Source organism: Bos indicus x Bos taurus, chromosome 2 (genome assembly GCF_003369695.1).
Source record: "Bos indicus x Bos taurus breed Angus x Brahman F1 hybrid chromosome 2, Bos_hybrid_MaternalHap_v2.0, whole genome shotgun sequence".
NCBI lineage: Eukaryota > Metazoa > Chordata > Mammalia > Artiodactyla > Bovidae > Bos > Bos indicus x Bos taurus.
Genome location: NC_040077.1, coordinates 4,853,971 through 4,876,169, shown reverse-complemented (window position 1 = coordinate 4,876,169; position 22,199 = coordinate 4,853,971). Strand labels below are relative to the sequence as shown.

At 51.4% G+C, this 22,199-nt stretch overlaps 1 protein-coding gene across 4 annotated transcripts; it reads left to right on the top strand.

Moving 5' to 3' along the window:
- The first annotated feature begins 7,222 nt into the window (after positions 1–7,222).
- On the top strand, positions 7,223–17,794 carry PROC (protein C, inactivator of coagulation factors Va and VIIIa). 4 transcript variants are annotated; one of them, XM_027554908.1, is made up of 10 exons: positions 7,233–7,327; positions 8,107–8,243; positions 8,643–8,733; positions 10,161–10,327; positions 11,894–11,918; positions 12,037–12,099; positions 12,276–12,410; positions 14,776–14,924; positions 15,861–15,978; positions 17,109–17,794. In XM_027554908.1, exons 1-10 carry the CDS (start codon positions 7,282–7,284, stop codon positions 17,684–17,686), a joined length of 1,509 nt encoding a protein of 502 aa, XP_027410709.1. In that variant the 5' UTR covers positions 7,233–7,281; the 3' UTR covers positions 17,687–17,794. The 4 variants fall into 4 exon arrangements, with proteins under 4 accessions (XP_027410720.1, XP_027410709.1, XP_027410700.1 ...); XM_027554899.1 differs by having other exon boundaries at positions 12,037–12,174; XM_027554919.1 differs by lacking the exon at positions 8,107–8,243 and having other exon boundaries at positions 7,223–7,327; positions 8,647–8,733; positions 12,037–12,174.
- The last annotated feature ends 4,405 nt before the right edge of the window (positions 17,795–22,199 follow it).

The window sequence follows — 22,199 nt, the reverse complement described above, 5'->3', positions numbered from 1 at the left end:
AGCTGGAATTCCATCACCTCCACTAGCTTTGTTCATAGTGATGCCTCCTAGGGCCCACTTGACTTCACACTCCAGGATGTCCAGCTCTAGGTGAGTGATCACACCATGGTTGTCCAGATCATTGAGAACTTTTCTGCATGGTTCTTCCGTGTATTCTTGCCACCTCTTCTTAAGCTCTTCTGCTTCTGTTAGGATGAGATGTTTAGATTGCATCACCAATTCAATGGACATGAATTTGAGCAAACTCCAAGAGATAGTGCAGGACAGAGGAGCTTGGTGTGCTACAGTCCTCGGGGTTGCAGAGTCAGACACAGCTTAGCAACTGAACAATAACAACAAAGTGTTGCTGGTGGGGATGCAAAATGGTATAAGCCACTTTTGAAAACAGTTTTGCTTTCACTCTTTTTTTTTTTTTAAGTAAACATGTACTTACCATATGACTCAGCAATCCCATTCCTAGACATTTGCCTACAAGGAAAGAAAACATATACCCACGCAAAACCCTGTGTGTGAGTGTGATGCTGCTGCTGCTACTGTTGCTAAGTCGCTTCAGTTGTGTCCGACTCTGTGTGACCCCATAGACGGCAGCCCACCAGGCTCCCCCATCCCTGGGATTCTCCAGGCAATTACACTGGAGTGGGTTGCCATTGCCTTCTCCGGTGAGTGTTCTAGCAGTTTTATTTAATAATAGCCCATAACAGGCAAACAGATAACAATATGTGGCAGTTCTGTATAATGGAAACTACTCAGCAACCGAAAGAAACTACTGATATACACATCAACATGGATAAATCTGAAAAGCTTCATGGTGAATGAAAAAGCCAGTTTTAAAAGGTTACATACTGTAAGGATTCCATGTTTCTATCATTCTATAGAAAACAACAGAAATCAGATCAGTGACTGCTAGGGGCTGGGGATAAGACACAGGGTGACTTTGTGAGGGTGTTAAAAATGACCCATTTAATGCTTGTGCTGCTGGTTACACTATTACATACATTTGTCAGAACAGATCCGTTCATTCAAGATGAGTGAATTTTACTGCTTGTAAATTATACTGCACACCTATTTTTTTTTTAAAAGGAATGAAATAATGCCATTTGCAGCAATACTGATGCACCTAGAGATTACCATACGAAGTGAAGTAAGTCAGACAGAGAAAGACAAATAGCAAAAGATGTCACTTATATGTGGAATCTTAAAAAATGGTGCAGATGAACCTGTTTATAGAACAGAAACAGACCCCTAGACTTAGAGGGAAGGCTTACGGTTGCCAAGGCAGAAAGCTGGGGAGAGCAATGAATTGGGAGGATGGGACTGGCACATGAATGCTTCCCTGGTGGCTCAGAGGTTAAAGCGTCTGCCTTCAATGCAGAAGCCCCGGGATCAATCCCTGGGTCAGGAAGATCCCCTGGAGAAGGAAATGGTAACACACTCCAGTATTCTTGCCTGGGGAATCCCACGTAGCCCTGGTAGGCTACAGTCCACGGGGTCACAAAGAGTCAGATACAACTGAGTGACTTCACTTTCTTTCTTTCAAAATGAAAACAGGTCAACAAGGACCTACTGTAGAGCCCAGCAGTTATACTCAACACTCTGCAATGACCTATATGGGAAAAGAATCTGAAAAAGCATAGATGCATGAATGTGTGAAAGATGCTCAGTCATGTCCAACTTCTTGAGACCCTATGGACTATACAGTCCATGGAATTCTGCAGGCCAGAATACTAGAGTGAGTAGCCGTTCCCTTCTCCAGGGGATCTTTCCAACCCAGGGATCGAACCCAGGCAGATTCTTTACCACCTTAGCCACCAGGGAAACCCAGATATATGAATATGTATAATTAAATCACTTTCAGTTCAGTTCAGTTCCGTCGCTCAGTCGTGTCCGACTCTTTGCGACCCCATGAATCACAGCATGCCAGGCCTCCCTGTCCATCACAAACTCCCGGAGTTCACCCAGACTCACGTCCATCGAGTCAGTGATGCCATCTAGCCATCTCATCCTCTGTCGTCCCCTTCTCCTCCTGCCCCCAATCCCTCCCAGCATCAGAGTCTTTTCCAATGAGTCAACTCTTCGCATGAGGTGGCCAAAGTACTGGAGTTTCAGCTGTAGCATCATTCCTTCCAAAGAAATCCCAGGGCTGATCTCCTTCAGAATGGACTGGTTGGATCTCCTTGCAGTCCAAGGGACTCTCAAGAGTCTTCTCCAACACCACAGTTCAAAAGCATCAATTCTTCGACGCTCAGCTTTCTTCACAGTCCAACTCTCACATCCATACATGACCACAGGAAAAACCATAGCCTTGACTAGACAGACCTTTGTTGGCAAAGTAATGTCTCTGCTTTTCAATATGCTATCTAACTTTGGTCATAACTTTTCTTCCAAGGAGTAAGCGTCTTTTAATTTCATGGCTGCAGTCACCATCTGCAGTGATATTGGAGCCCAAAAAAATAAAGTCTGACACTGTTCCCACTGTTTCCCCATCTATTTCCCATGAAGTGATGGGATCAGACGCCATGATCTTCATTTTCTGAATGTTGAGCTTTACCAACTTTTTCACTCTCCACTTTCACTTTCATCAAGAGGCTTTTGAGTTCCTCTTGACTTTCTGCCATAAGGGTGGTGTCATCTGCATATCTGAGGTTATTGACATTTCTCCTGGCAATCTTGATTCCAGCTTGTGCTTCCTCCAGCCCAGCGTTTCTCATGATGTACTCTGCATATAAGTTAAATAAGCAAGGTGACAATATACAGCCTTGACGTGCTCCTTTTCCTATTTGGATTCAGTCAGTTGTTCCATGTCCACTTCTAACTGTTGCTTCCTGACCTGCATATAGGTTTCTCAAGAGGCAGGTCAGGTGGTCTGGTATTCCCATCTCTTTCAGAATTTTCCACAGTTTATTGTGATCCACACAGTCAAAGGTGTTGGCAGAGTCAATAAAGCAGAAATAGATGTTTTTCTGGAACTCTCTTGCTTTTTCGATGATCCAGAGGATGTTGGCAATTTGATCTCTGGTTCCTCTACCTTTTCTAAAACCAGCTTGAACATCTGGAAGTTCATGGTTCACGTATTGCTGAAGCCTGGCTTGGAGAATTTTGAGCATTACTTTACTAGCGTGTGAGATGAGCTGTACATCTAAAACTAACCCAGCATTGTGAATTAACCGTATTCCAATATAAAATTAAAAAGAACCAATGTGCCATTGTGCTGTTGACACTGGACTGTATCTATTCATCTCCACTTCTTAACGGGGAACCCACCTACCCAGGACTGTCTCCTGTCTTCACCCTTTCCAGGGTGAGCCCTGAGTAGCCTGGCTTCTACGCCAGAAGACACCAATGGACACCAGGCAAGGGGAGAGGCAGGGGGTGAGGGCAGAGGCTCCTTGTAAGCCTTCACACCTCTAATCACTCTCGCTAGTACGTGAGCTCACGTTGGGTTCTGACACCTGTTTCCAGAGTCAGCCGATACTAGGTAGGCACGCCCGCCAGACCTTGGGGATCTGGGGTGACTCAGCATTCAGAGCTGATGGCTGGTAACCTGCAACACAGATGGCAGCTGCTCTTCCTCTCCTGCTAACCGCCGCCTCCACTGGCAGTTGTGAAAGGGGACCCCATTCCTGCTGGGCTTTGATCTTCCCCTTCTCTCTGACATATTTGGGGAGCAGGGAAGAGAAAATTGTCAGTTAATCAGTCACGTGGGCTTCCCTGGTGGCTCAGAGGGTAAAGAATCTGCCTGCAATGCAGGGGACCCAGGTTTGATCCCTGGGTCGGGAAGATCCCCTGGAGAAGGAAATGCCAACCCACTCCAGTATTCCTTTTTTTTTTCCACTCCAGTATTCTTGCCTTAAGAATTCCATGGACAGAGGAGCCTGGCGGGCTGCAGTCCATGGCATCACAAAGAGCGGGACACAACTGAGCGACTAACACTTCGACTTTTCAATCAATCACTTGTTAAGTCCCAGGCCCTGTCCACCTTGTAGAAACGATCTGAAAGCCCATGTACCCTGCTGCTGCTGCTGCTAAGTCGCTTCAGTCGGGTCCGACTCTGTGCGACCCCAGAGACGGCAGCCCACCAGGCTCCACCATCCCTCGGGATTCTCCAAGCAAGAACACTGGAGTGGGTTGTATTCCACGACAAGAAAAGTCACCACAAGGGGGACCCCCTGCGCCACAGTGAGGAGTAGCCCCCACTGGCTGCAACTCGAGAAAACCTGCGCAAAGCAGCAAAGACCCAGTGCAGCCAGAAATAAACTATAAACACACATATATAATATACATCTATATATTATATACATATTATCATATATCTATATACACACACACTATTTGATCCCCATACCAACCACCTGGGTGGATGCTCTTCTTGGCCTCATTTCCAGAAAAGAAACTAAGGCCCAGGGAAGTTAACCCAGCCAGGAAAGAACCAAGATGAGGTTTAAACCTGTGTGAGCCTGATCCCAAAGGGGAGGTTTTTGAACGTCCCACCGCTGGATGCCACCTGATAATTCTGGTTTTTGTTTTTTACCTCACACCTTGGCTTCCCGTACCTTCTCCCGCGTCCTCACAAATTCGGGCAATTCCCTGCACGCAGACTCCTTCCCGTCTCTCAACCGTCTCTAACCGGAATGCCTGAGTTCTGCTCTAGCATCTGACTCAACTTGACTGAATCGGACCAACTCACACCTAGGAAGAGCAACCCCAGAGACAGATAAGGTCAGTCGGCTACGTCCACCACGCCGGGTGAAGCTGCCCGGGCCGGAACCCTTCCGCGGGACCAGGGCAGCGCCCCCTGCTGGAAGGCTGTCGCAATTGAGCAGAGATGCCGCATACCTGGACTCACCCGGACACTCCAGGTGATGCCTGCCTTTCAGAGTCAGCAGAACTTGGTAAGAGCTGGTGGCACTGACCTTCTCTGCTTCAGGAGGCGACCCGAGTCTCCTGCGCTGGCTGCAGATGCCCTGGCTCTTCTAGGTACTGATGCTTTGGCATCTCGGCTGGTTTGGAGGTGGGCGCCTCTGGCAGAGTCCCTTATTCTTGGTCAGGGTTTGTGGTGGACCCTAAGTAAACTTCACACGGAGCTGACCTTCTGGGCTAGGCTGGGGAGCAGGCGGGAGGCAAGGAGATGGCAGGGGAGAGAAGACGGGCAGGAGTCCCCGTGAACAAGCACAGCGCCTTGCACTTGGAAGGTGAAATGAGGGATAGCAGGCTGTGGGGTAAAAGTGATGCTGCAGACTCATGGGGGAGGACCCTGGGGCTAGCATGGGGGTGCAGGGGGCATCTTTATACATTCCTTGGCTGTGAAAGCCGCCCCTCTTGTGTGGTTGGGCACATGGTCTTCATGCTTCCTGCCCAAGTCATCAGGACCATGACTTCCTTTCTCCATGCAGCAGCCCCAGACCTTACAAACAGCCACTGACTCTCCTCTTGCCAGAAGCTCCATCCCAAACTCTGTCTTTTCCTCCTCCCCGCCTGAGGGCCCTTCCTCTCTTACCTGGGCCCTGCCTGCCTTCTGATGTCCAGCTGAAGCTGGACTCCTTCAGGTAGCCTTCCCTGGTCACCCTACTCGCTCTGATTTCCCTCTCTTTCATAAGCATCGCCATCTTCACCAGCCACTTGGCCTCTGCACAGTGCGTCTGCCTTGTTAGACGTTCATCCTGTTTCTCTGGTTTTCTCCAGTGGGCCGTGTGGGCAGCATAAGGGCCTTCGACTTCACAACCAGGAACAGTGCTGTACCCCAGGAGGAGGTGTCTGGTTGCAAGGAGACTTTAAGGAAAGAGGGGATTTCCCACGAGGGCAGGGAGACCCCCATGAAGCCAAACATAGGTTGTGCCCCAGTCATGATGAAGTAGGCTGCTACTGCTCCCCTTGCCCTGACTCTCCAGGTCTTCGTGGTCTGTCTCTCTCTGTACGTCTACATCTTTCTCCTCATCAGCCTCCTCTGCTTTAAGCTCAGACATGTGTATCTAAGCTCTGGCTTCAAACCCTGTGAGTCCTGTGCTCAGTGGAATAAGACTGATGCCCCACTCCTGCGGGCTTGGGGAGAGAATCTGTTTGACTCCTGGGTCAGGGGACTTCCTGGTACTCTCACCAGAGGTCAGCAGGGCAGAGTCACATGAGCTGTGCAAGGGCTGGACTCTGAGGAGTGTGGTCAAGTCCTCCAAGGAGGAAGTGGGCTTTGGAAGAAGCGGGGTATTTCTAGGACAGGAAGGAAGATGCGTGATAAGGGCTGATGGACCGCAGCGCCAGGGCCAAGGTTCCAGGTCAAACCCTTTACTTCTGCTCCTGCCCTTTCTGACATCCTGGTCACAAACGGACTGCAGACTTTCCACAATTCTGTTGACTTTTCTCACTTGCTCACAAAAGTAGGTGAGAGGTGCCCGAAGTGCTGGAAAGACCTGAGTTCTAATCCAGACCTGCCATTTACAGGCTCCGTGAATTTGGTCCAATGTCAAAAGACTTCTGAGTGTCCTCATCTGCAAACCTGAGGTTATGGAAGTAGCGATGTGCAGCTGTGTGTGGTGGGAGAGGGTGACAGTTACGGGAGCAGCTGGAGCTGAGGGTTTAGCTGAGTATTGGCACCCATGTGGTAGAGAGCCTGAGAGGCAAATCTTTTACTGTTTTTACATCACATCATGATGTTATCAGGAAGGCAGGCCATTGAATAAGTAACAATGTTTCTCTTATGCTGACACATCAAATAGACGCACCTTGTAACTAATGGCATCCTGCATGCATGCTAAGCCGCTCAGTTGTGTCTGACTCTTTGTGACCCTGTGGACTGTAGCCCGCCAGGTTCCTCTGTCCATGGGATTCTCCAGGCAAGGATACTGGAGTAGGTTGCCATATCCTTCTTCAGGGGACACTCCCAACCCAGGGATCAAACCCGTATCTCTTATGTCTCCTGCATCGGCAGGTTTGTGTGTGTGTGTTTTACCACTAGCGCCACCTGGGAAGCCCAGTGGCATCTTAGATTTGGTGAAATAACATTATCAGTTGTGCTCATCTGAGGCAAACGACAATAGCACTGGGTAAAAATGTCCTCACCTGTGAAAAGGGGACAGTGTCCCTCCTTTAGCCAGCTGCTCTGAGGCTACAACGAGGCCATGGCTGGAGGTGCCTGCCCTCGCCTCCCTCCCACTGCTGGGGCACAGGGGGCTTGGGGCAAACAGAGCTGTCCTGAGCCGGGAACTTGTTTGTTTATCTGTGCAGGGGGAGGCCTCTGCACCAAGGGCCAAGCAAATATTTGTGGTTGTGGATTAACTCGAGTTCCAGGCTGTCATGGCGGCAGGAGGGCAACCTTGCAGTTTCTCCGTGGCCCACCCCAGTAAGTCCCCTTCGGGGCAGGTCTGTGACAGGGGCTGGAGGAAGGGAGCAGGCCTGAAGGTGGGATCTTCTCGCCAGGGTTCGAGAAGCTGGCTGGAGCTTGGCGTAAGGAAATCGCAGCTCTGCCAGCAGCCAGGCCAAAGCTCTGGTTGGCATTCCTCGGGTTTGGGTGCCATGGTTCCCAGGGGCTTTCTTCCCAGACTCTGAGGGAGGTGGGAGTTGGCTGAGGGCCTCCAGTTCTGAGCCATCATCAGAGGCAGCTGGAGCCCCGGGGTGACCAGGGGTGCCCGCCCCACCCCCACTTCTACTTGTAAACCCTTTAAACAAAAGTCAGAACTAGCTTCAGAGGGAGTCAGCAAAGGTGGGAGAGGAAGGTGGGAGGTCAGCAGGGAGGGGGTGCTGGTGGGGCACCCCCTCAGCCTGGGGGGCAGCGGGGCGCCTAGGTTTCTGGCCTGAAGTGCTATGTCTGTGGCCCCAATCTGTGGCCTTGGGGCTCGCCTGGTGGTTTGGGGCAGGGGTTAAAGTTCCAGGTCTGGAGCCACACGGGCCTGAGCTTGAGTACTAACTCTTCCACTTCCTGGTTGGGAGTGTTTGATGTGTGACTTCTCTCCTGCGAGCCTCAATCCCCGCTCTGTGAAATGGGGTGACACCGTGAACACCTCTCTCTTGAGTAGTGGTGAGCCTCAGCTGACATACTAGTAGCTCGAGCTTACTGAGCATTTGCTATGCACAAACCTATTCAACAGTTTTATGTAGATTAACTCATTTAATTCTCACAAGAACCAGATAAGGCAGAAATACAGTTTTCCCATCCATTTTACAAACGAGGAGACGGAGGAGCAGTAAGGGGTCTTGCCCAGCAACCCTGTCCTGGAGCTGGGATTCGCTCTGACTTGGTGACCCGCCCTCTGAACCAGGTACAAATTGTTTGAAAGGCACCATGAGTGTCCAGTAAATGTTAGTTATGACTCTTGGCCTGGCTTGTAGACTGGCAGAGGCACCACCCCCAAGCCCTCATCAGGGGAGGGCACAAACCCTTCAGTGCCGAGTCCCCTTTGATCTTCCCCAGGTTGCTGCCCCTTCCACTTCCTCTCTTCACCCTGCAGACTCAGGGCGTGTGACTTTAGCTCTGTATAGAGAAGCGGATCCCTGGGACCTCTGACCCCAGCTTCTGCCCTGGCGACCAGCGCGCTCACACACACACACACACACACACACAGAGGCTTGTTCACTCAGCTCCCACGGTGGGGGCAGGGCGTGGCGGTGGGCAGAGTGGGACCTGGTGGGGCTGCTGGAAGCTCAGAAGTCCTCCTCAGACAGGTGGCTGCAGCTTCAGAATGTGGCAGCTTACAAGCCTCTTACTGTTCGTGACCATCTGGGGAATTTCCAGCACACCAGCTCCTCCTGGTAAGGCCATGCTCCCCTTCCCCGCTCCCTGGGACCCTCGGGGTCTTCATACCTTTCTCCATCTCCTCTGAACCTCAGGGTGAGGTGTGAACAGGGAGGACCTGAGTGAGGGCAAGAGCAGCAGGGCACGCAGGGTCTGAGTACTGAGATGATGACCCGGAGCCCCTGGGGCACGCCCTTCCTCCTCCCTGGGGGAGAGTGGTCACACAGTCCACTGGCTTTCCCTCTCCACTACTCCCTACCTCAACTGTAAACTCCAGGCCCAGCTGCCACCCATCCTACCCCAGGGCAGTCTCTCCTCCTAAAATGCTCATCTGCTGCCCTGTGAACTGGAGGCCAGAATGCAGGGGGAAGGGAGGCCTGTGGGAGAAATGAGCTGCCCGGCTCATTAGGCGAGCCATTCCCCCACCTCCTGGGGCCGCAACAGGCTGTTTCTTACATTTCTGCCTCTTCTTGAGTGGCTGGTCTGCCTGGGGTGCCTTCCTCCCCACCCCCAACCCTGGTCCATGTGGCTCCTAAGGCCAGACTCAGTTCCAGCACATCTTCCTTCCCCAAGGATGCCCTTCCTGGCCACGGCATCCTGGAGTCTCTGTTTTACACTCCCCAACTCGGTCCCTCCACCGCAGCTATCCCCCTGCATCCAAGGCAGACACCTTTCAGAGCCTGGGGATATAATGGTGCTCCCTGGGTGGCTGCGCTGCTCTTGTCCAGGTGTTCCTGCCCAAGGGGAAGGGCATTGGAAAGTCATCATGGGGTGGGGGAGGGGAGAGCAGGGAGGCTGGAGCGAGGGAGTCAAGATTGGGTGCCTCAAGGGGTACTTGGAGAACAATGAGGCCCATTTAACTCTGCAGTTGAACAATACCAAGAGGAGTGAAAGTCGCTCAGTAGCATCACACTCTTTGTGACCCCATGGACTATAGCCTGCCAGGCTCCTCTGTCTATGGAATTCTCCAGGCCAGAATACTGGAGTAGGTTGCTTTTCCCTTCTCCAGGGGATCTTCCTGACCCAGGAATGGAACCAGGGTATCCTGCACTGCAGGCGGGTTCTACCAGCTGAGCCACCAGGGAAGCCCAGTAATAGTAGTAGCACGTGGCACTGGTCACTGGCTGCTCATTTCTGCGCTTGGCACTGTCCTAAGTGTTTTACATGATTATCTCATCCTCATCTTTTGATGAATAAACCAAAGTGAAGAGAGGTAAAGGCTTGCTCAAGGTCACATGGAGATTGGGTTGGGTCTGTCTGTCTTAGCACATGCACTCCGAATGGTCAAGTGTCCTGTCCTCAGATGACCTGTCACCTCCTTCGGGAGAAGGAGGCGTGCAGGGGAGGAGGGGAACCAAGATGCAAACCTGCCCAGGGTCTCTCCCCAGTGGGGGCCCCTCACGGCAGGCCCCCCACCAAAGTCAGCTCCCCGTCCCCATCCCAGACTCAGTGTTCTCCAGCAGCCAGCGTGCCCACCAAGTGCTGCGGATCCGCAAACGTGCCAACTCCTTCCTGGAGGAGCTGCGGCCCGGCAACGTGGAGCGTGAGTGCTCAGAGGAGGTCTGTGAGTTCGAGGAAGCTCGGGAGATTTTCCAAAACACGGAAGACACAGTAAGGCCGCCCGACTGGGTGCAGAGCATGAGGCTCAGGGGTGGGACCTGGAGGAGCAGGCTGGGGTCCTTGGGAGGTGGGCAGTGGATGCCAGACCCTTGCCCTCCCAGCTTGCTGGGGTGCAGCTGTGGCGTAAATGGCCCTACGGTCTTGGTCAGGGCACACAGGACTCCAAAAAACAACTCTGCAATGAGCATGAAGAGTCTGGGAAGCTTTGGGCTGGTTTCCCACTCAGTCCCACAGGAGGCAGTTCAGCCCCAGTTCACCTGCAACTGGCCACCACTGCCTCCTTCTCCTCTCTCCCTGTGGCCAAAAGGCCACCACTGCTTCCACGCCGCACCCCTGCTTAACTGCTCATCAGGCGACCCAAGACTGATGTCTCTGCACACACACCCACTCTGTGCCTCAGAGTCTCCAGGGCTGAAATCTGGTTGCTCAGGGCATCTAAAGAAAGGGTCTGTCCTCTGTACCCCAGAGCTCCGTGGTGGAGACCCTGAGGCGCACTCGGTAGGGGAGGTCGCTTCCTGATACAAGGCTCAGACCCTCTCCAGCTTCAAGAGCTCACTTTAGCTTCTAGGACCTAGGGGCTGTGCCATCACCTGGGGGGCCCTCAAGCTGTCTGTAGGCATGCCCTCCCACTCAGGGCTTTCAGGGCTGAAGGGGGAACTCTGGGCGGCTTTTTCTCTTGCCCTCCTCTACCACGTCCTTGATTAGATCCCCACGGACTCTTTCCTCAAATGGCCTCTTCAGCAGACGCCTAGGTGGCTTTCTGCAGGCATGGCCTGGGCACATCACACCCACCTAACCCGAGTCTCCAGCGGGGGGCTTGTGGCCTGGGCATCAAGCAGTGGATCTCAGGGAATGGTGGTCCCAGCCCAGCAGCAGAAGTGCCACCAGGATGGTGGTTCAGTCACTAAGTCTTGTCCAACTCTTGCGACCCCATGGACTGTAGCCTGCCAGGCCCCTCTGTCCATGGGGTTTTCCAGGCAAGAATACTATAGTGGGTTGCCTGACCCAGGGATCGTACCCAGGTCTCCCAAATTCATGGCAGATTCTTCACCAAGTCACCAGGGAAGCCCAAGCCTGGTTACAAAAGCAGACTTCTTGAACTAGCAAGCTGTGTCTCACCTCCAATGTCCTTCTGGTCACTCAGCTCTGAGCACACCGGTTCAGGGAGACCAGACAGGCTGAGAAAGGAGGGAGGGGCTGGAAAGAGAGAGCAGGGCACTCCGGGGGTGGGGGAGCTTTTGGGTCCCTTCTGCCGCAGTGGCTGCCTTGGTGGCTGCCAGGACCCAGAGCAAGCTTCCAGGGTACGGGGGTCAGGTATGGGATGTGGAGATCGCCAGAGAGGCAAGGAGGAGCCTGGCATTTCTCAGGATACAGCTGCCTCCCCGCCCCGCCCCTCTTCGGCTAAGGGGGTTGACCCCTCCTTGTGTGGGATAATCGCTCCCCTGCCCGCTTAGAGGCTGCTCTGCTGGACGTGGGCCAGCGCGGGGAGGGGTCCCAGGGGCTCCCCATTTACACAGGCGGGCTGACGGCCCCTGATGCTGCCACTTCTCTCCGCAGATGGCCTTCTGGTCCAAGTATAGCGGTGAGTGCGCTCCAGTCCTCTGGCCGCCATACCTGTGCCCCTCGGGGGGCTCCGGGTCGCTGGGGAACCGGGAGCGGGCTGGCAGCCCGGGTGACGCCCTCTTCACCCCTCGTCGCAGACGGGGACCAGTGCGAGGACCGGCCCTCAGGGAGCCCGTGCGACCTCCCATGCTGCGGACGCGGCAAGTGCATCGATGGCCTGGGCGGCTTCCGCTGCGACTGCGCGGAGGGCTGGGAGGGCCGCTTCTGCTTGCACGGTGAGGGGGCGGGGGCGGCGGGGCGGGGACCTTCCCAGGCCCTTGTACGGCGGGGCGCGTAGAGCCTCGGCGCCCTCGCGGCGCCCTCCGTGTGTGCCCAGAGGTGCGCTTCTCCAACTGCTCGGCGGAAAACGGCGGCTGCGCCCACTACTGCATGGAGGAGGAGGGCCGGCGCCACTGCAGCTGCGCGCCCGGCTACCGGCTGGAGGACGACCACCAGCTCTGCGTGTCCAAGGGTGAGCTCCCTCAACGGGGACCGCACGGGATCCCCGGGCGGTGAGCGAGCCACCGGGCTGAGCCCTAGGCAAGGGAGTGGGAGACGGAGGGTGTCCCCGACGGGTGTCGCGGGTGTCCTGCCCGCTCTTTCCTTCTCTTGCCCAACTTTCTCCAGGGGCCACTGCTCACCTGGGGGACGCCTCCTGGGGCAGGAGCACAGAGGTAGCTCCTCGGATGAGCGGATGTAGAGGGCGCGCCTCCAGCACCCTCCGCATCTATCCTGTGTGTGCTCAGTCGTGTCTGACTCTTTGCGACCCCGTGGACTGTAGCCCACCAGGCTCCTCTGTCCCTGGAAGAATCTTGCCTCTGTCCCAGGCAAGAATCCTGGAGCACGTTGCTATTTCCTTCTCCAGATTCTTCACCAGCTGAGCCACCGTCTTGGATGGCTTTACACCTCCCTTTACCGCTGGCTTCTCTGAAGAGAGCGCAACCTTCTTTTCTGTTTTCCTTTTTATACATTTTAATTTCTATCAGAGTTATATACTTACACAACAATCGGAGTTTGGCGACTCTTACCATGAATTTCAGCAGGTCGTTCCTCAGTGTGGATCTTCTTTCATTCACTGTGTAGCGCCTTTTTCATGTGGAAATTCACATCTTCTACTTCTAGGAATATTTCTTTCGTTATTTCCTTGATGGCTTGACCTTCCTGCTTTCTCTGTTCTCCGTTTCTGCGTCTTCTAATCGGATCTCTTCCCCTGGGGCTGATTTTCTAGTTTTATGATCTCTTCTATTTTCCATCTCTTTGATTCTGTGTTCTTCGTTCGGAGAACTTACCAGGACTCTATAGTCCAGTCCTTTTATAGTCCTTTTACTGAAGAAAAAAAAACAAACAAAACAGAAAATCTAACTTTTCCTTTTGAAGCAATTAGTGAGTCACAGGAAGTTTCAAAGAAATGCCTGGTGAGCCTGTTGGCCAGTGGCCTTTTCTGTGAGACCATCTGAAGGCTCAGGTCACTGACAAAACCCTGTTGCTCAGATTCTTAGGTCTTTAGGCCATTTTCTGAGAGGAATCATCCAAACTCATGCTTGGGTGGTCCCAGCCTGGCTTCCAGCCCCTTGTGGGGGTGCAGGGGAGAGGAGCTGGCAGTTGCCCAGTCTGCAGGTGTCTGCGTGACTTTCTCTGGCCAGCCTTGTGTATCAGTCTTTCCTGTGGCGTCTCCTTGAGTCCTGAGCTCACAGTCTCTGGTTCACCCTCTTCAGAGAATATACCTAGGGTCTTCTGCGGGGATCAGAGAGGACAGTCAAGTCACTGATGAGGGGTCGAGACAGAAGCCTAGGGCTCTAGCAGTTTCTTTGACAAACTCTCAACATTCCTGCCATACTACCTGCACAGCTTCCTCAGACACACGTGGAGGCTTCCTGGGCATCTCTGGGGCTAAGCAGCCTGCTACTGCATCTCCTACGACTGGCTGAGGTTTCGGCTTCCTCAGACGACCACGTCAGTCACAATGCCCCTCGGCTTCTGGAGCTTTGTTGCTATTGTCTCATCTCCATTTGCTGTCACTGTTCAGTCTCCCTGCTGATGGCTTCCTCTTGCTCCTGCAAGTCTGAATCTCTCCAGCCAGTGTGAAGGGCCCTGGCCTCAGTTCTGTTCTATGCTCTCTCTTCCTGGCAGAGGACCACACAACTGTGCTCAGAGCCACTTTGAGGCTCTCCAGGAGTGCCCACCTCCACCTACCCATGAGTTCTTACCTCTGTTAGGAGCTCGGTAACATCCTAGCGTGAGAGCTCACTGCGCGTCCCAGGGATTACTCCCAACAGCCCTGGTGTGTACTGAACTCCTAGAACTTGAACAAGCTGCCTCAGGACAGGCCACAGGTTAGAGATGCTGCTTGGTCTGACTCTTGCCGTTAAGTGGCACTGTTTGTTAACCGACTGACTGACCTGAGGGGCTTTGCAAGTTGATAGAACTACATGTCTAAGCATCATTTATCCTGCTGCTACTGCTGCTAAGTCACTTCAGTCGTGTCCGACTCTGTGCGACCCCATAGACGGCAGCCCACCAGGCTCCCCCATCCCTGGGATTCTCCAGGCAAGAACAGTGGAGTGGGTTGCCATTTCCTTCTCCAATGCATGAAAGTGAAAAGTCAAAGTGAAGTCACTCAGTCGTCTCCGACTCTTAGCGACCTCATGGACCGCAGCCTTCCAGGCTCCTCTGTCCATGGGATTTTCCAGGCAAGAGTGCTGGAGTGGGGTGCCATTGCCTTCTCCATTTATCCTACAAGGCAGCAAATGAGGCTGCTGGCAGGAGGTGGGCAGACATGGGGGGCAGTCTTGGGAGCAGTGCCTGGCAGGCACTCAGCTGCTTTCTCCTGCTTTCAGTGACGTTCCCTTGTGGGAGGCTAGGGAAGCGAATGGAGAAGAAACGCAAGACCTTGAAACGTGACACAAACCAAGTCGACCAAAAAGACCAGTTGGATCCACGGATTGTCGATGGGCAGGAGGCTGGATGGGGAGAGAGCCCCTGGCAGGTGAGAGGAGAGGCAGTAGTCCACCATCTGGGTCAGGAGTCACTGAGCCCAGTTCCTGTTCTGGAGGCACCAGTGGGGAGGGAAGTGAGCCTTTGCTCGGGGTGGGGAGAGGCAGTGCTAAGGGTAGAGGGTCCCAAAGAAAGATGGTGCTAACCTGATGAGAGAGGAGCAGTTGGGCAGGGTGGAGTGGGCACAGGTGTATGTATCTACAGCACCCTTGGGTGCAGAGCAATCAGGAAGAAGTATAGCTTTAAAAATCAGCTGGAAAGATAATGCTGTGCTGGTGGTGTTTCAGGCAGGGGCCTGCCTGAGGGGAGCAGCGTTTGCATAGCAAAAGGCTAGGAGGGAGGGTTGACCCCTGAGTCCCTCTCCAGCTTCCCCATGGAAACTAACACTTACTTGATGTCTGACTCCCAGGCACTGGGGGTTAGGGTCCCCAGAGATCAATAACCTGGGGACTGGTAGGTCTTGGGGATCTCACCCCCAGGAAGGTCAGGATCCTAAACACACGGCAACCCAATGGGACCAGAGCTGGGATGGCTGGCAGGACAGGGGCTGAGGGAACCTGGAGGGGGACCCCCAAGGGCTCTGGGGGGCCTCAAAGGCTACCCGGGGGACTCGAGGCCCAGCCTTAGCCATCAAGGGTAGGAAAGACTCTTTGCATGCTGCTGAGGGTGATTATAGGAACAGCATGGGCAAACGTGGGGAGACACCCTGGAGCAGGCAAACTCTTATCAAACGTGCAGAGGAGAAAGTGCCCAAAAGTCCATGCTGTGTGACCAGGGAACCCAGGAAAGACCTACTTATGCAGCCAGTGTGTTGAGCTTGAGAACCATACATAGGGCTGTGACAAGACCCCAGAGGCCTAAGCGGAGCTGTCAGAAAGCTGTGTTGTGAAGTTGCTGCCCACCCCCCCCCCCACCCCGACTCTTCCAGGCAGTGCTGCTGGACTCCAAGAAGAAGCTGGTCTGTGGGGCAGTGCTAATCCACGTCTCCTGGGTGCTGACGGTGGCCCACTGCTTGGACAGCCGCAAGAAGCTCATCGTCAGGCTCGGTGCGGGCTGGAAGCAGGCGGGAGGGTGGCCGGGTTTGGGGAGCCTGGTCTCTGGGGGGCTTGAACCCATGCAGAAGGCATCTGGTGGGAAGAGGGCTGTGTGCTCCCAGCCCGCCCCTCCCATGGTGGGAGTTTAGACACCACAGCACCAGGTAAGTTTGCACGTAAGGGGTTCTCTTTGAATCTGGTGGCCAGGTGTTTATATATGTGTGTTTGCAAGTGAGGGGGTTACACACATACTGTGTCTTCAGTCTCACTGTGTGGAGCAGGCTCTGTGTATGTATCTACAGCACCCTTGGGTGCAGAGACCCAGGAGGTGTCCACATGGCCTGGCCTCAGGGCTGCACTTCACACGGATTGACAGGGATCGACTGTGCAGTGGGAGCCCTGGCATCTGCCACAGCAGCCAGTTGTTCCCCTGCAACAGCCCAGGGCTCCCCAAGCCTGGGCCCCACTCTACCAATTTCTGGGGGTGGCGGCTCTCACTCCAACCATCATGCAAAAAGAAGGAAAAAGATATGTATTGAGAATGACTGACCAGACCCACACTCTCTGCCATTATGTCCAGCACAACCAAAGGCCAGTGGGCTCCCATGGGGCTGGGCTTGGAATAAGAGCCCCACCCCCACTTACTAGGCGCCACCTGCCTCGCCTGAGAAGACCTTGTGTCTTATGTGTGATCCAGATCTTTCTTCCCTGGTTAGAGCCTGTGTGCAGCTGGCCCTCCTCTGGGTCCTGCTGCTCCTGCCCTGCCCCCACTTCAGCAGGCACCCCATTTTCTCTTTGAGGCTCTGGTCTATGTCCCAGGTTTCCAGGGAGCTTCCCTGCTGACTGCCCACTGCTGGTCACTGCCCAAGCCTCACTGCTGCATCTCTGAGCCAGTCCTGAATTCAGACCAGTGTTTGCCCCTTTATGATGGACACTCGTGGGCTGTTAACCTTGATAGGGACCTGAGGCACAGCCCTGTGGCCCAGGACCTGCCAGGAATGCATGGTGACCACTCCCACTGTGGACGCATTCCCTGCCATCCACGAGGGCCCACAGGAGCAGGGCAGTCCTGCTAGCTTCAGTGGGGCCCCTGGAGAAGGACGTTCCCCCAGGCTCACTCTGACAGCCCCACTGCCCTGCAGGGGAGTATGACATGCGGCGCTGGGAGAGCTGGGAGGTGGACCTGGACATCAAGGAGGTCATCATCCACCCTAACTATACCAAGAGCACCAGTGACAACGACATCGCCCTGCTCCGCCTGGCCAAGCCTGCCACTCTTTCGCAGACCATTGTGCCCATCTGTCTCCCGGATAGTGGCCTCTCTGAGCGCAAGCTCACCCAGGTCGGCCAGGAGACTGTGGTGACAGGCTGGGGCTACCGTGACGAGACCAAGAGAAACCGCACCTTCGTCCTCAGCTTCATCAAGGTCCCTGTGGTCCCGTACAATGCATGTGTCCATGCCATGGAAAACAAGATCTCTGAGAACATGCTGTGCGCTGGTATCCTCGGGGACCCGAGGGATGCCTGTGAGGGCGACAGTGGGGGGCCTATGGTCACCTTCTTCCGTGGCACCTGGTTCCTGGTGGGCCTGGTGAGCTGGGGCGAGGGCTGTGGGCGCCTCTACAACTACGGCGTTTACACCAAAGTCAGCCGTTACCTTGACTGGATCTATGGCCACATCAAAGCTCAGGAGGCCCCTCTTGAGAGCCAGGTGCCTTAGCATCCCCCGTCACTTGTGTCTGGGCCCCAGAGGACACCCTTGGATAGGGGCTGGATTGTTGAATGGCAAGATGGTGGACATTAAAAAGGGCTTGCTGCAAGCACACCAGCTATGGCTCTGTCTTTTCAACCCTTTTCTGGGCTGCTCTGGAGGGAAGGATTTTTGGAGCATCTACTGCGTGCCCCACACTTTATGAACAGAATCTTATTTAACTCCTACAGCACCTCTGTGGGGTAGAAAGGAGCGTATCCGAGGTTTGTGGCATCTGAAGCTGGTAACATATAGGAGAGCTCGCTTAATGAAAAAGAACACAAAATGGGACTACAAAAGTGTGAGAGCCCCTTCCAGGACTTTGGAAGGAGCTTGTGTGAGTCAGGGATCCTGATCCAGAGTAAATCCACCTCTGAAGGTAGAGATTGCAGCTCATACTGTATGGGAAGAAACAGGTTCAGGAAGTTTTGCATTGTGAAGCCAAGACCCAAACTGGTCTGACTTCCATCGGGCTGCCCCCCTCTCTTCCTGCTGGCTATGGAGGCCAGCATCGGCCTGGTGTGAGGAGGAGCCAGAGACCCAGAGGGGTTGGTTGAGTCCAGAATGAGCTCATACTGTAAGTGGTGATGCTGTTTAAGAACAATGTCACACAATCAATAAACAAGAGGCTCTGTCTTGACCTGGCCTTATAGGCGTACCTGAATGAGACAGAGAAGTAAGTTAGGATGCACCCAACAGAAAGGGATAGTGGTGAGATAAAGCCAAAACAATTAGTCTAAAGTCATCAGATTAGTCTAACTCTACGTATGCCTCAGGCAAGTTACTTCTGTTTTCTGGGCATTAGTAAAATGAAGATTAGATTGTCAGCAGTGGTTCTCAACCTTCACCGTACTTTTGAATCTCCTGGGGGGCTTTCAAAAACATGTCCATCCAAATTCACTTGCAGAGATTCTGGTTTAGATGATTTAGATGGGGAATCAAGACTTAGAACTCCTCAGCTCATTTTAATGTGTGACTAGGTTTGAAAAGCACCGACCAGATGGTCTTTAATCACCTACTTGGGTAGGTGCCATGATGCTCAGGGCCAATGAATATAAAGAAAGTTCAGCACAGGGAGTTCCCTAGGGGTCCAGTGGTTAGGACTCTGAGCTTTCACTACAGTGCCCCAGGTTCACTTCCTGGTCAGGGAACTAAGATCCTGCAAGTCTCAGGGTACAGCCAAAAAAAGAGAAAAGAAACAATAAAAACAAACAACAGTATAGCACAGATCAATCAACGGTACAAGAAACCTTGACTTATGATTACACCCCGCTTCTCAGGATCACAGCTGCTGCATACAGACCAGAAGGGACACCAGGACCCACTGAATTCTCTATGTGAAACACAAGGAAAGAAGCATGGTGGAGAAGAGGCCTGTAGGATCCATCTCCTTAGGACCTGGGGAAGGGTAGGTGGGACTGCTTGGGGGTAGGAGGAAGCCTGGCCCGGGGCTGGTACCATCTGCTGATTAGTGCTTCAGGCAAGTGTTCCCAACACTCGCAGTGGGACATGACAGATTGGGAGAGTGACAGCATGCTGAGGTCTTTACCCCTGTAAAAGATTTCCTAGGTGAGTCTCCTGTCAAGGTGGTTAACTAGCATGGTAGAGAGAACTTCTGGCATCCCAGCTGGAGGAGACCTGCTGACCTGCTCTATAGTGAAACTGGTGAAAATTATTAAACATTTAAAGTTTCTAGAAATGGCCCTAGGGGCAAACAAAGTAAGAACAAAATTACAGCTTTTAAACCAGTATAAGTAAACTTGATCTGTCCATAGAAGGCAAAGAAGGAAAATAAAAGTAAATGAGCAGCATGTAAAAATTAATGGTATTTCTACATGCTAATGGTGAACATGTGGAAACCAAAATTAGTCATAATACCACTTCCAATCACTCTAAAGAAAATGAAGCTCTTAGATATTAGTTTAATAAAACATGCACCAGATCTGTGTAATGATATTTACAAAGTGCTGATGAAAGAAATTAAAGAAGACTTAAATGCATGGACAACAGAAGGTTCAGCACAGCGAAGATGCCAGTTTTCCCAAAGTTAAGCTGTAGATTTAACACAATTCCTATAAAAATCCCAACAGGTTTTTTGTAAACAAGCTTACTATTTTATGTGTGTGTATGTGGAAAATGCCTTGAATAGCTAAAATACTTTAGAAAAAGAAGAAAGAATGAGAAGGCACTCCACCCAGCGTCACGGATGATGATCTAGCTGCAGTGATGAAGACTGTGCGGCACTGGTGCAGGGAGAGACACACAGATGAATGGAAGGGAAGAGAGAATCCAGAACAGACTCACACAGCCATGGCTGTCCGATTTCTGACAAAGGTGCAAAAGCAATTTGTTAGAGGAAGGAGACCCTGTCAACATGTGGTACTGGTACAGTGTGGCATCCTTAGGCTAAAAAATAATCCCAATCTAAGTCTCACAGAAAAAATAGACAAAAATTAACTCCATATGGACTTAAATATAAAAACTGTAAAATGAAACAAGAAGAAAGTATAGTTAATGAAAACTATGGAGTAAGATGGAAATAATAAAGATAATGTAACTGGGTTAAACTTACCAATTAGAAGAATTTTTTTAATAAGAAAGCTTTTTCTTTCAGAATAAAAGATAAATCTGACAATATATTATTTACAGACAACATAAAATCAAAAAACACTGAAAGATTGAAAATAAAGAATGTTAGAAATTCCTCATTGATTTGAATGAAAAGAAAGCTAAGATAGTGATTTCAATAACTGATAAAATGGAAATCAATGAAAAATATCACAAACAAGAAGGATGGACATCAAATAATGATAAAAGAATCAATCATGCATAAAGATATAATCATGATAAAATAATATGTGCCTCTAACAATATAACCTCAAAATATATAATCCAACAATTGACAGAAGTGCAGGGAGAAATAAGCAATTAAAAGCAAATTGATATATAGAAGATTTGGACAATAAAATTAATAAGCTTTTTTTTTTTTTTTTAGCACACTAAGTTCAGTTCAGTCACTCAGTCGTGTCCAGTTCTTTGCAACCCCATGGACTGCAGCACGCCAGGCCTCTCTGTCCATCACCAACTCCCAGAGTTCACCCAAACCCATGTCCATTGTGTCGGTGATGCCACCCAACCATCTCACCCTCTGTTGTCCCCTTCTCCTCCTGTCCTCAATCTTTCCCAGCATCAGGGCTTTTAAATGAGTTTGTTCTTCACATCAGGTGGCCAAAGTATTGGAGTTTCAGCTTCAATATCAGTCCTTTCAATGAACACCCAGGACTGATCTCCTTTAGGATGGACTGGTTGGATCTCCTTGCAGTCCAAGGGACTCTCAAGAGTCTTCTCCAACACCACACTTCAAAAGCATCAATTCTTTGGTGCTCAGCTTTCTTCACAGTCCAACTCTCACATCCACACATGACCACTGGAAAAACCATAGCATTGACTAGACGCAACTTTGTTGACAATGTAATGTCTCTGCTTTTTTAACATGCTGTCTAGGTTGGTCATAACTTTCCTTCCAAGGAGTAAGTGACTTTTAATTTCATGGCTGCAGTCACCATCTGCACTGATTAGCACAGTAAGAACATTCACAAAAATTTACTGGTCCATGAAGGAAAAGCCGCAATAAATTCCAGAGGCTCAGAATGATATAAAACATATCCTCTAGACAAAAGGCAATGAATATAGAAATTAATAACAAAAAGTTTTAATTGATGTGGACCCTCTTTTTTTCTTGGTGAGTCTGGCTAAAGATTTATCAGTTTTATTTATCTTTTCAAAAGTTTAGTTTTTAGTTTCATTGATTTATTATTTTTTTTAAAGTCTCATTTATTTCTGCTTTGACCTTTTTTATTTCTTTCATTCTAGTAACTTTGGGGTTTTTTTTTGTTGTTGTTGTTCTTCTTTTCCTAGTTCCTTTAGGTGTAAGGTTAATTTGCTTATTTGAGATCTTTTTTACTGAGGTATGCTTGTATCACTATAAACTTCCCTCTTAGAATTGCTTTTGTTACATCCCATAGATTTTGGAATTCCCTGATAGTTCAGTTGGTGAAGAATCTGCCTGCAATGCAGGAGACCCTGGTTCAATGCCTGGGTTGGGAAGATCCACTGGAGAAGGGATAGGCTACCCACTCCAGTATTCTTAGGCTTCCTTGGTGGCTCAGCTGGTAAAGAATCTGCCTGCAGTGTGGGAGGTCTGGGTTAGATCCTTGGGTTGGGAAGATCCCCTGGAGAAGGGAAAGGCCACTCACTCCAGTATTCTGGCCTGGAGAATTCCATGGACTGTATAGTCCGTGGGGTTGCAAAGAGTCGGGCACGACTGAGGGACCTTTATGTGCATAGATTTTGGACTATCTGACTTCAGATATTTTAAAATTTCTTCTTTGACTTTTTGAGTGATCTGTTGGTGAGCATATTGTTTAGTCTTCACATGTTTGTATTTTTACTTTTTCTTAAAATTATTTTTAGTCTCATAGCA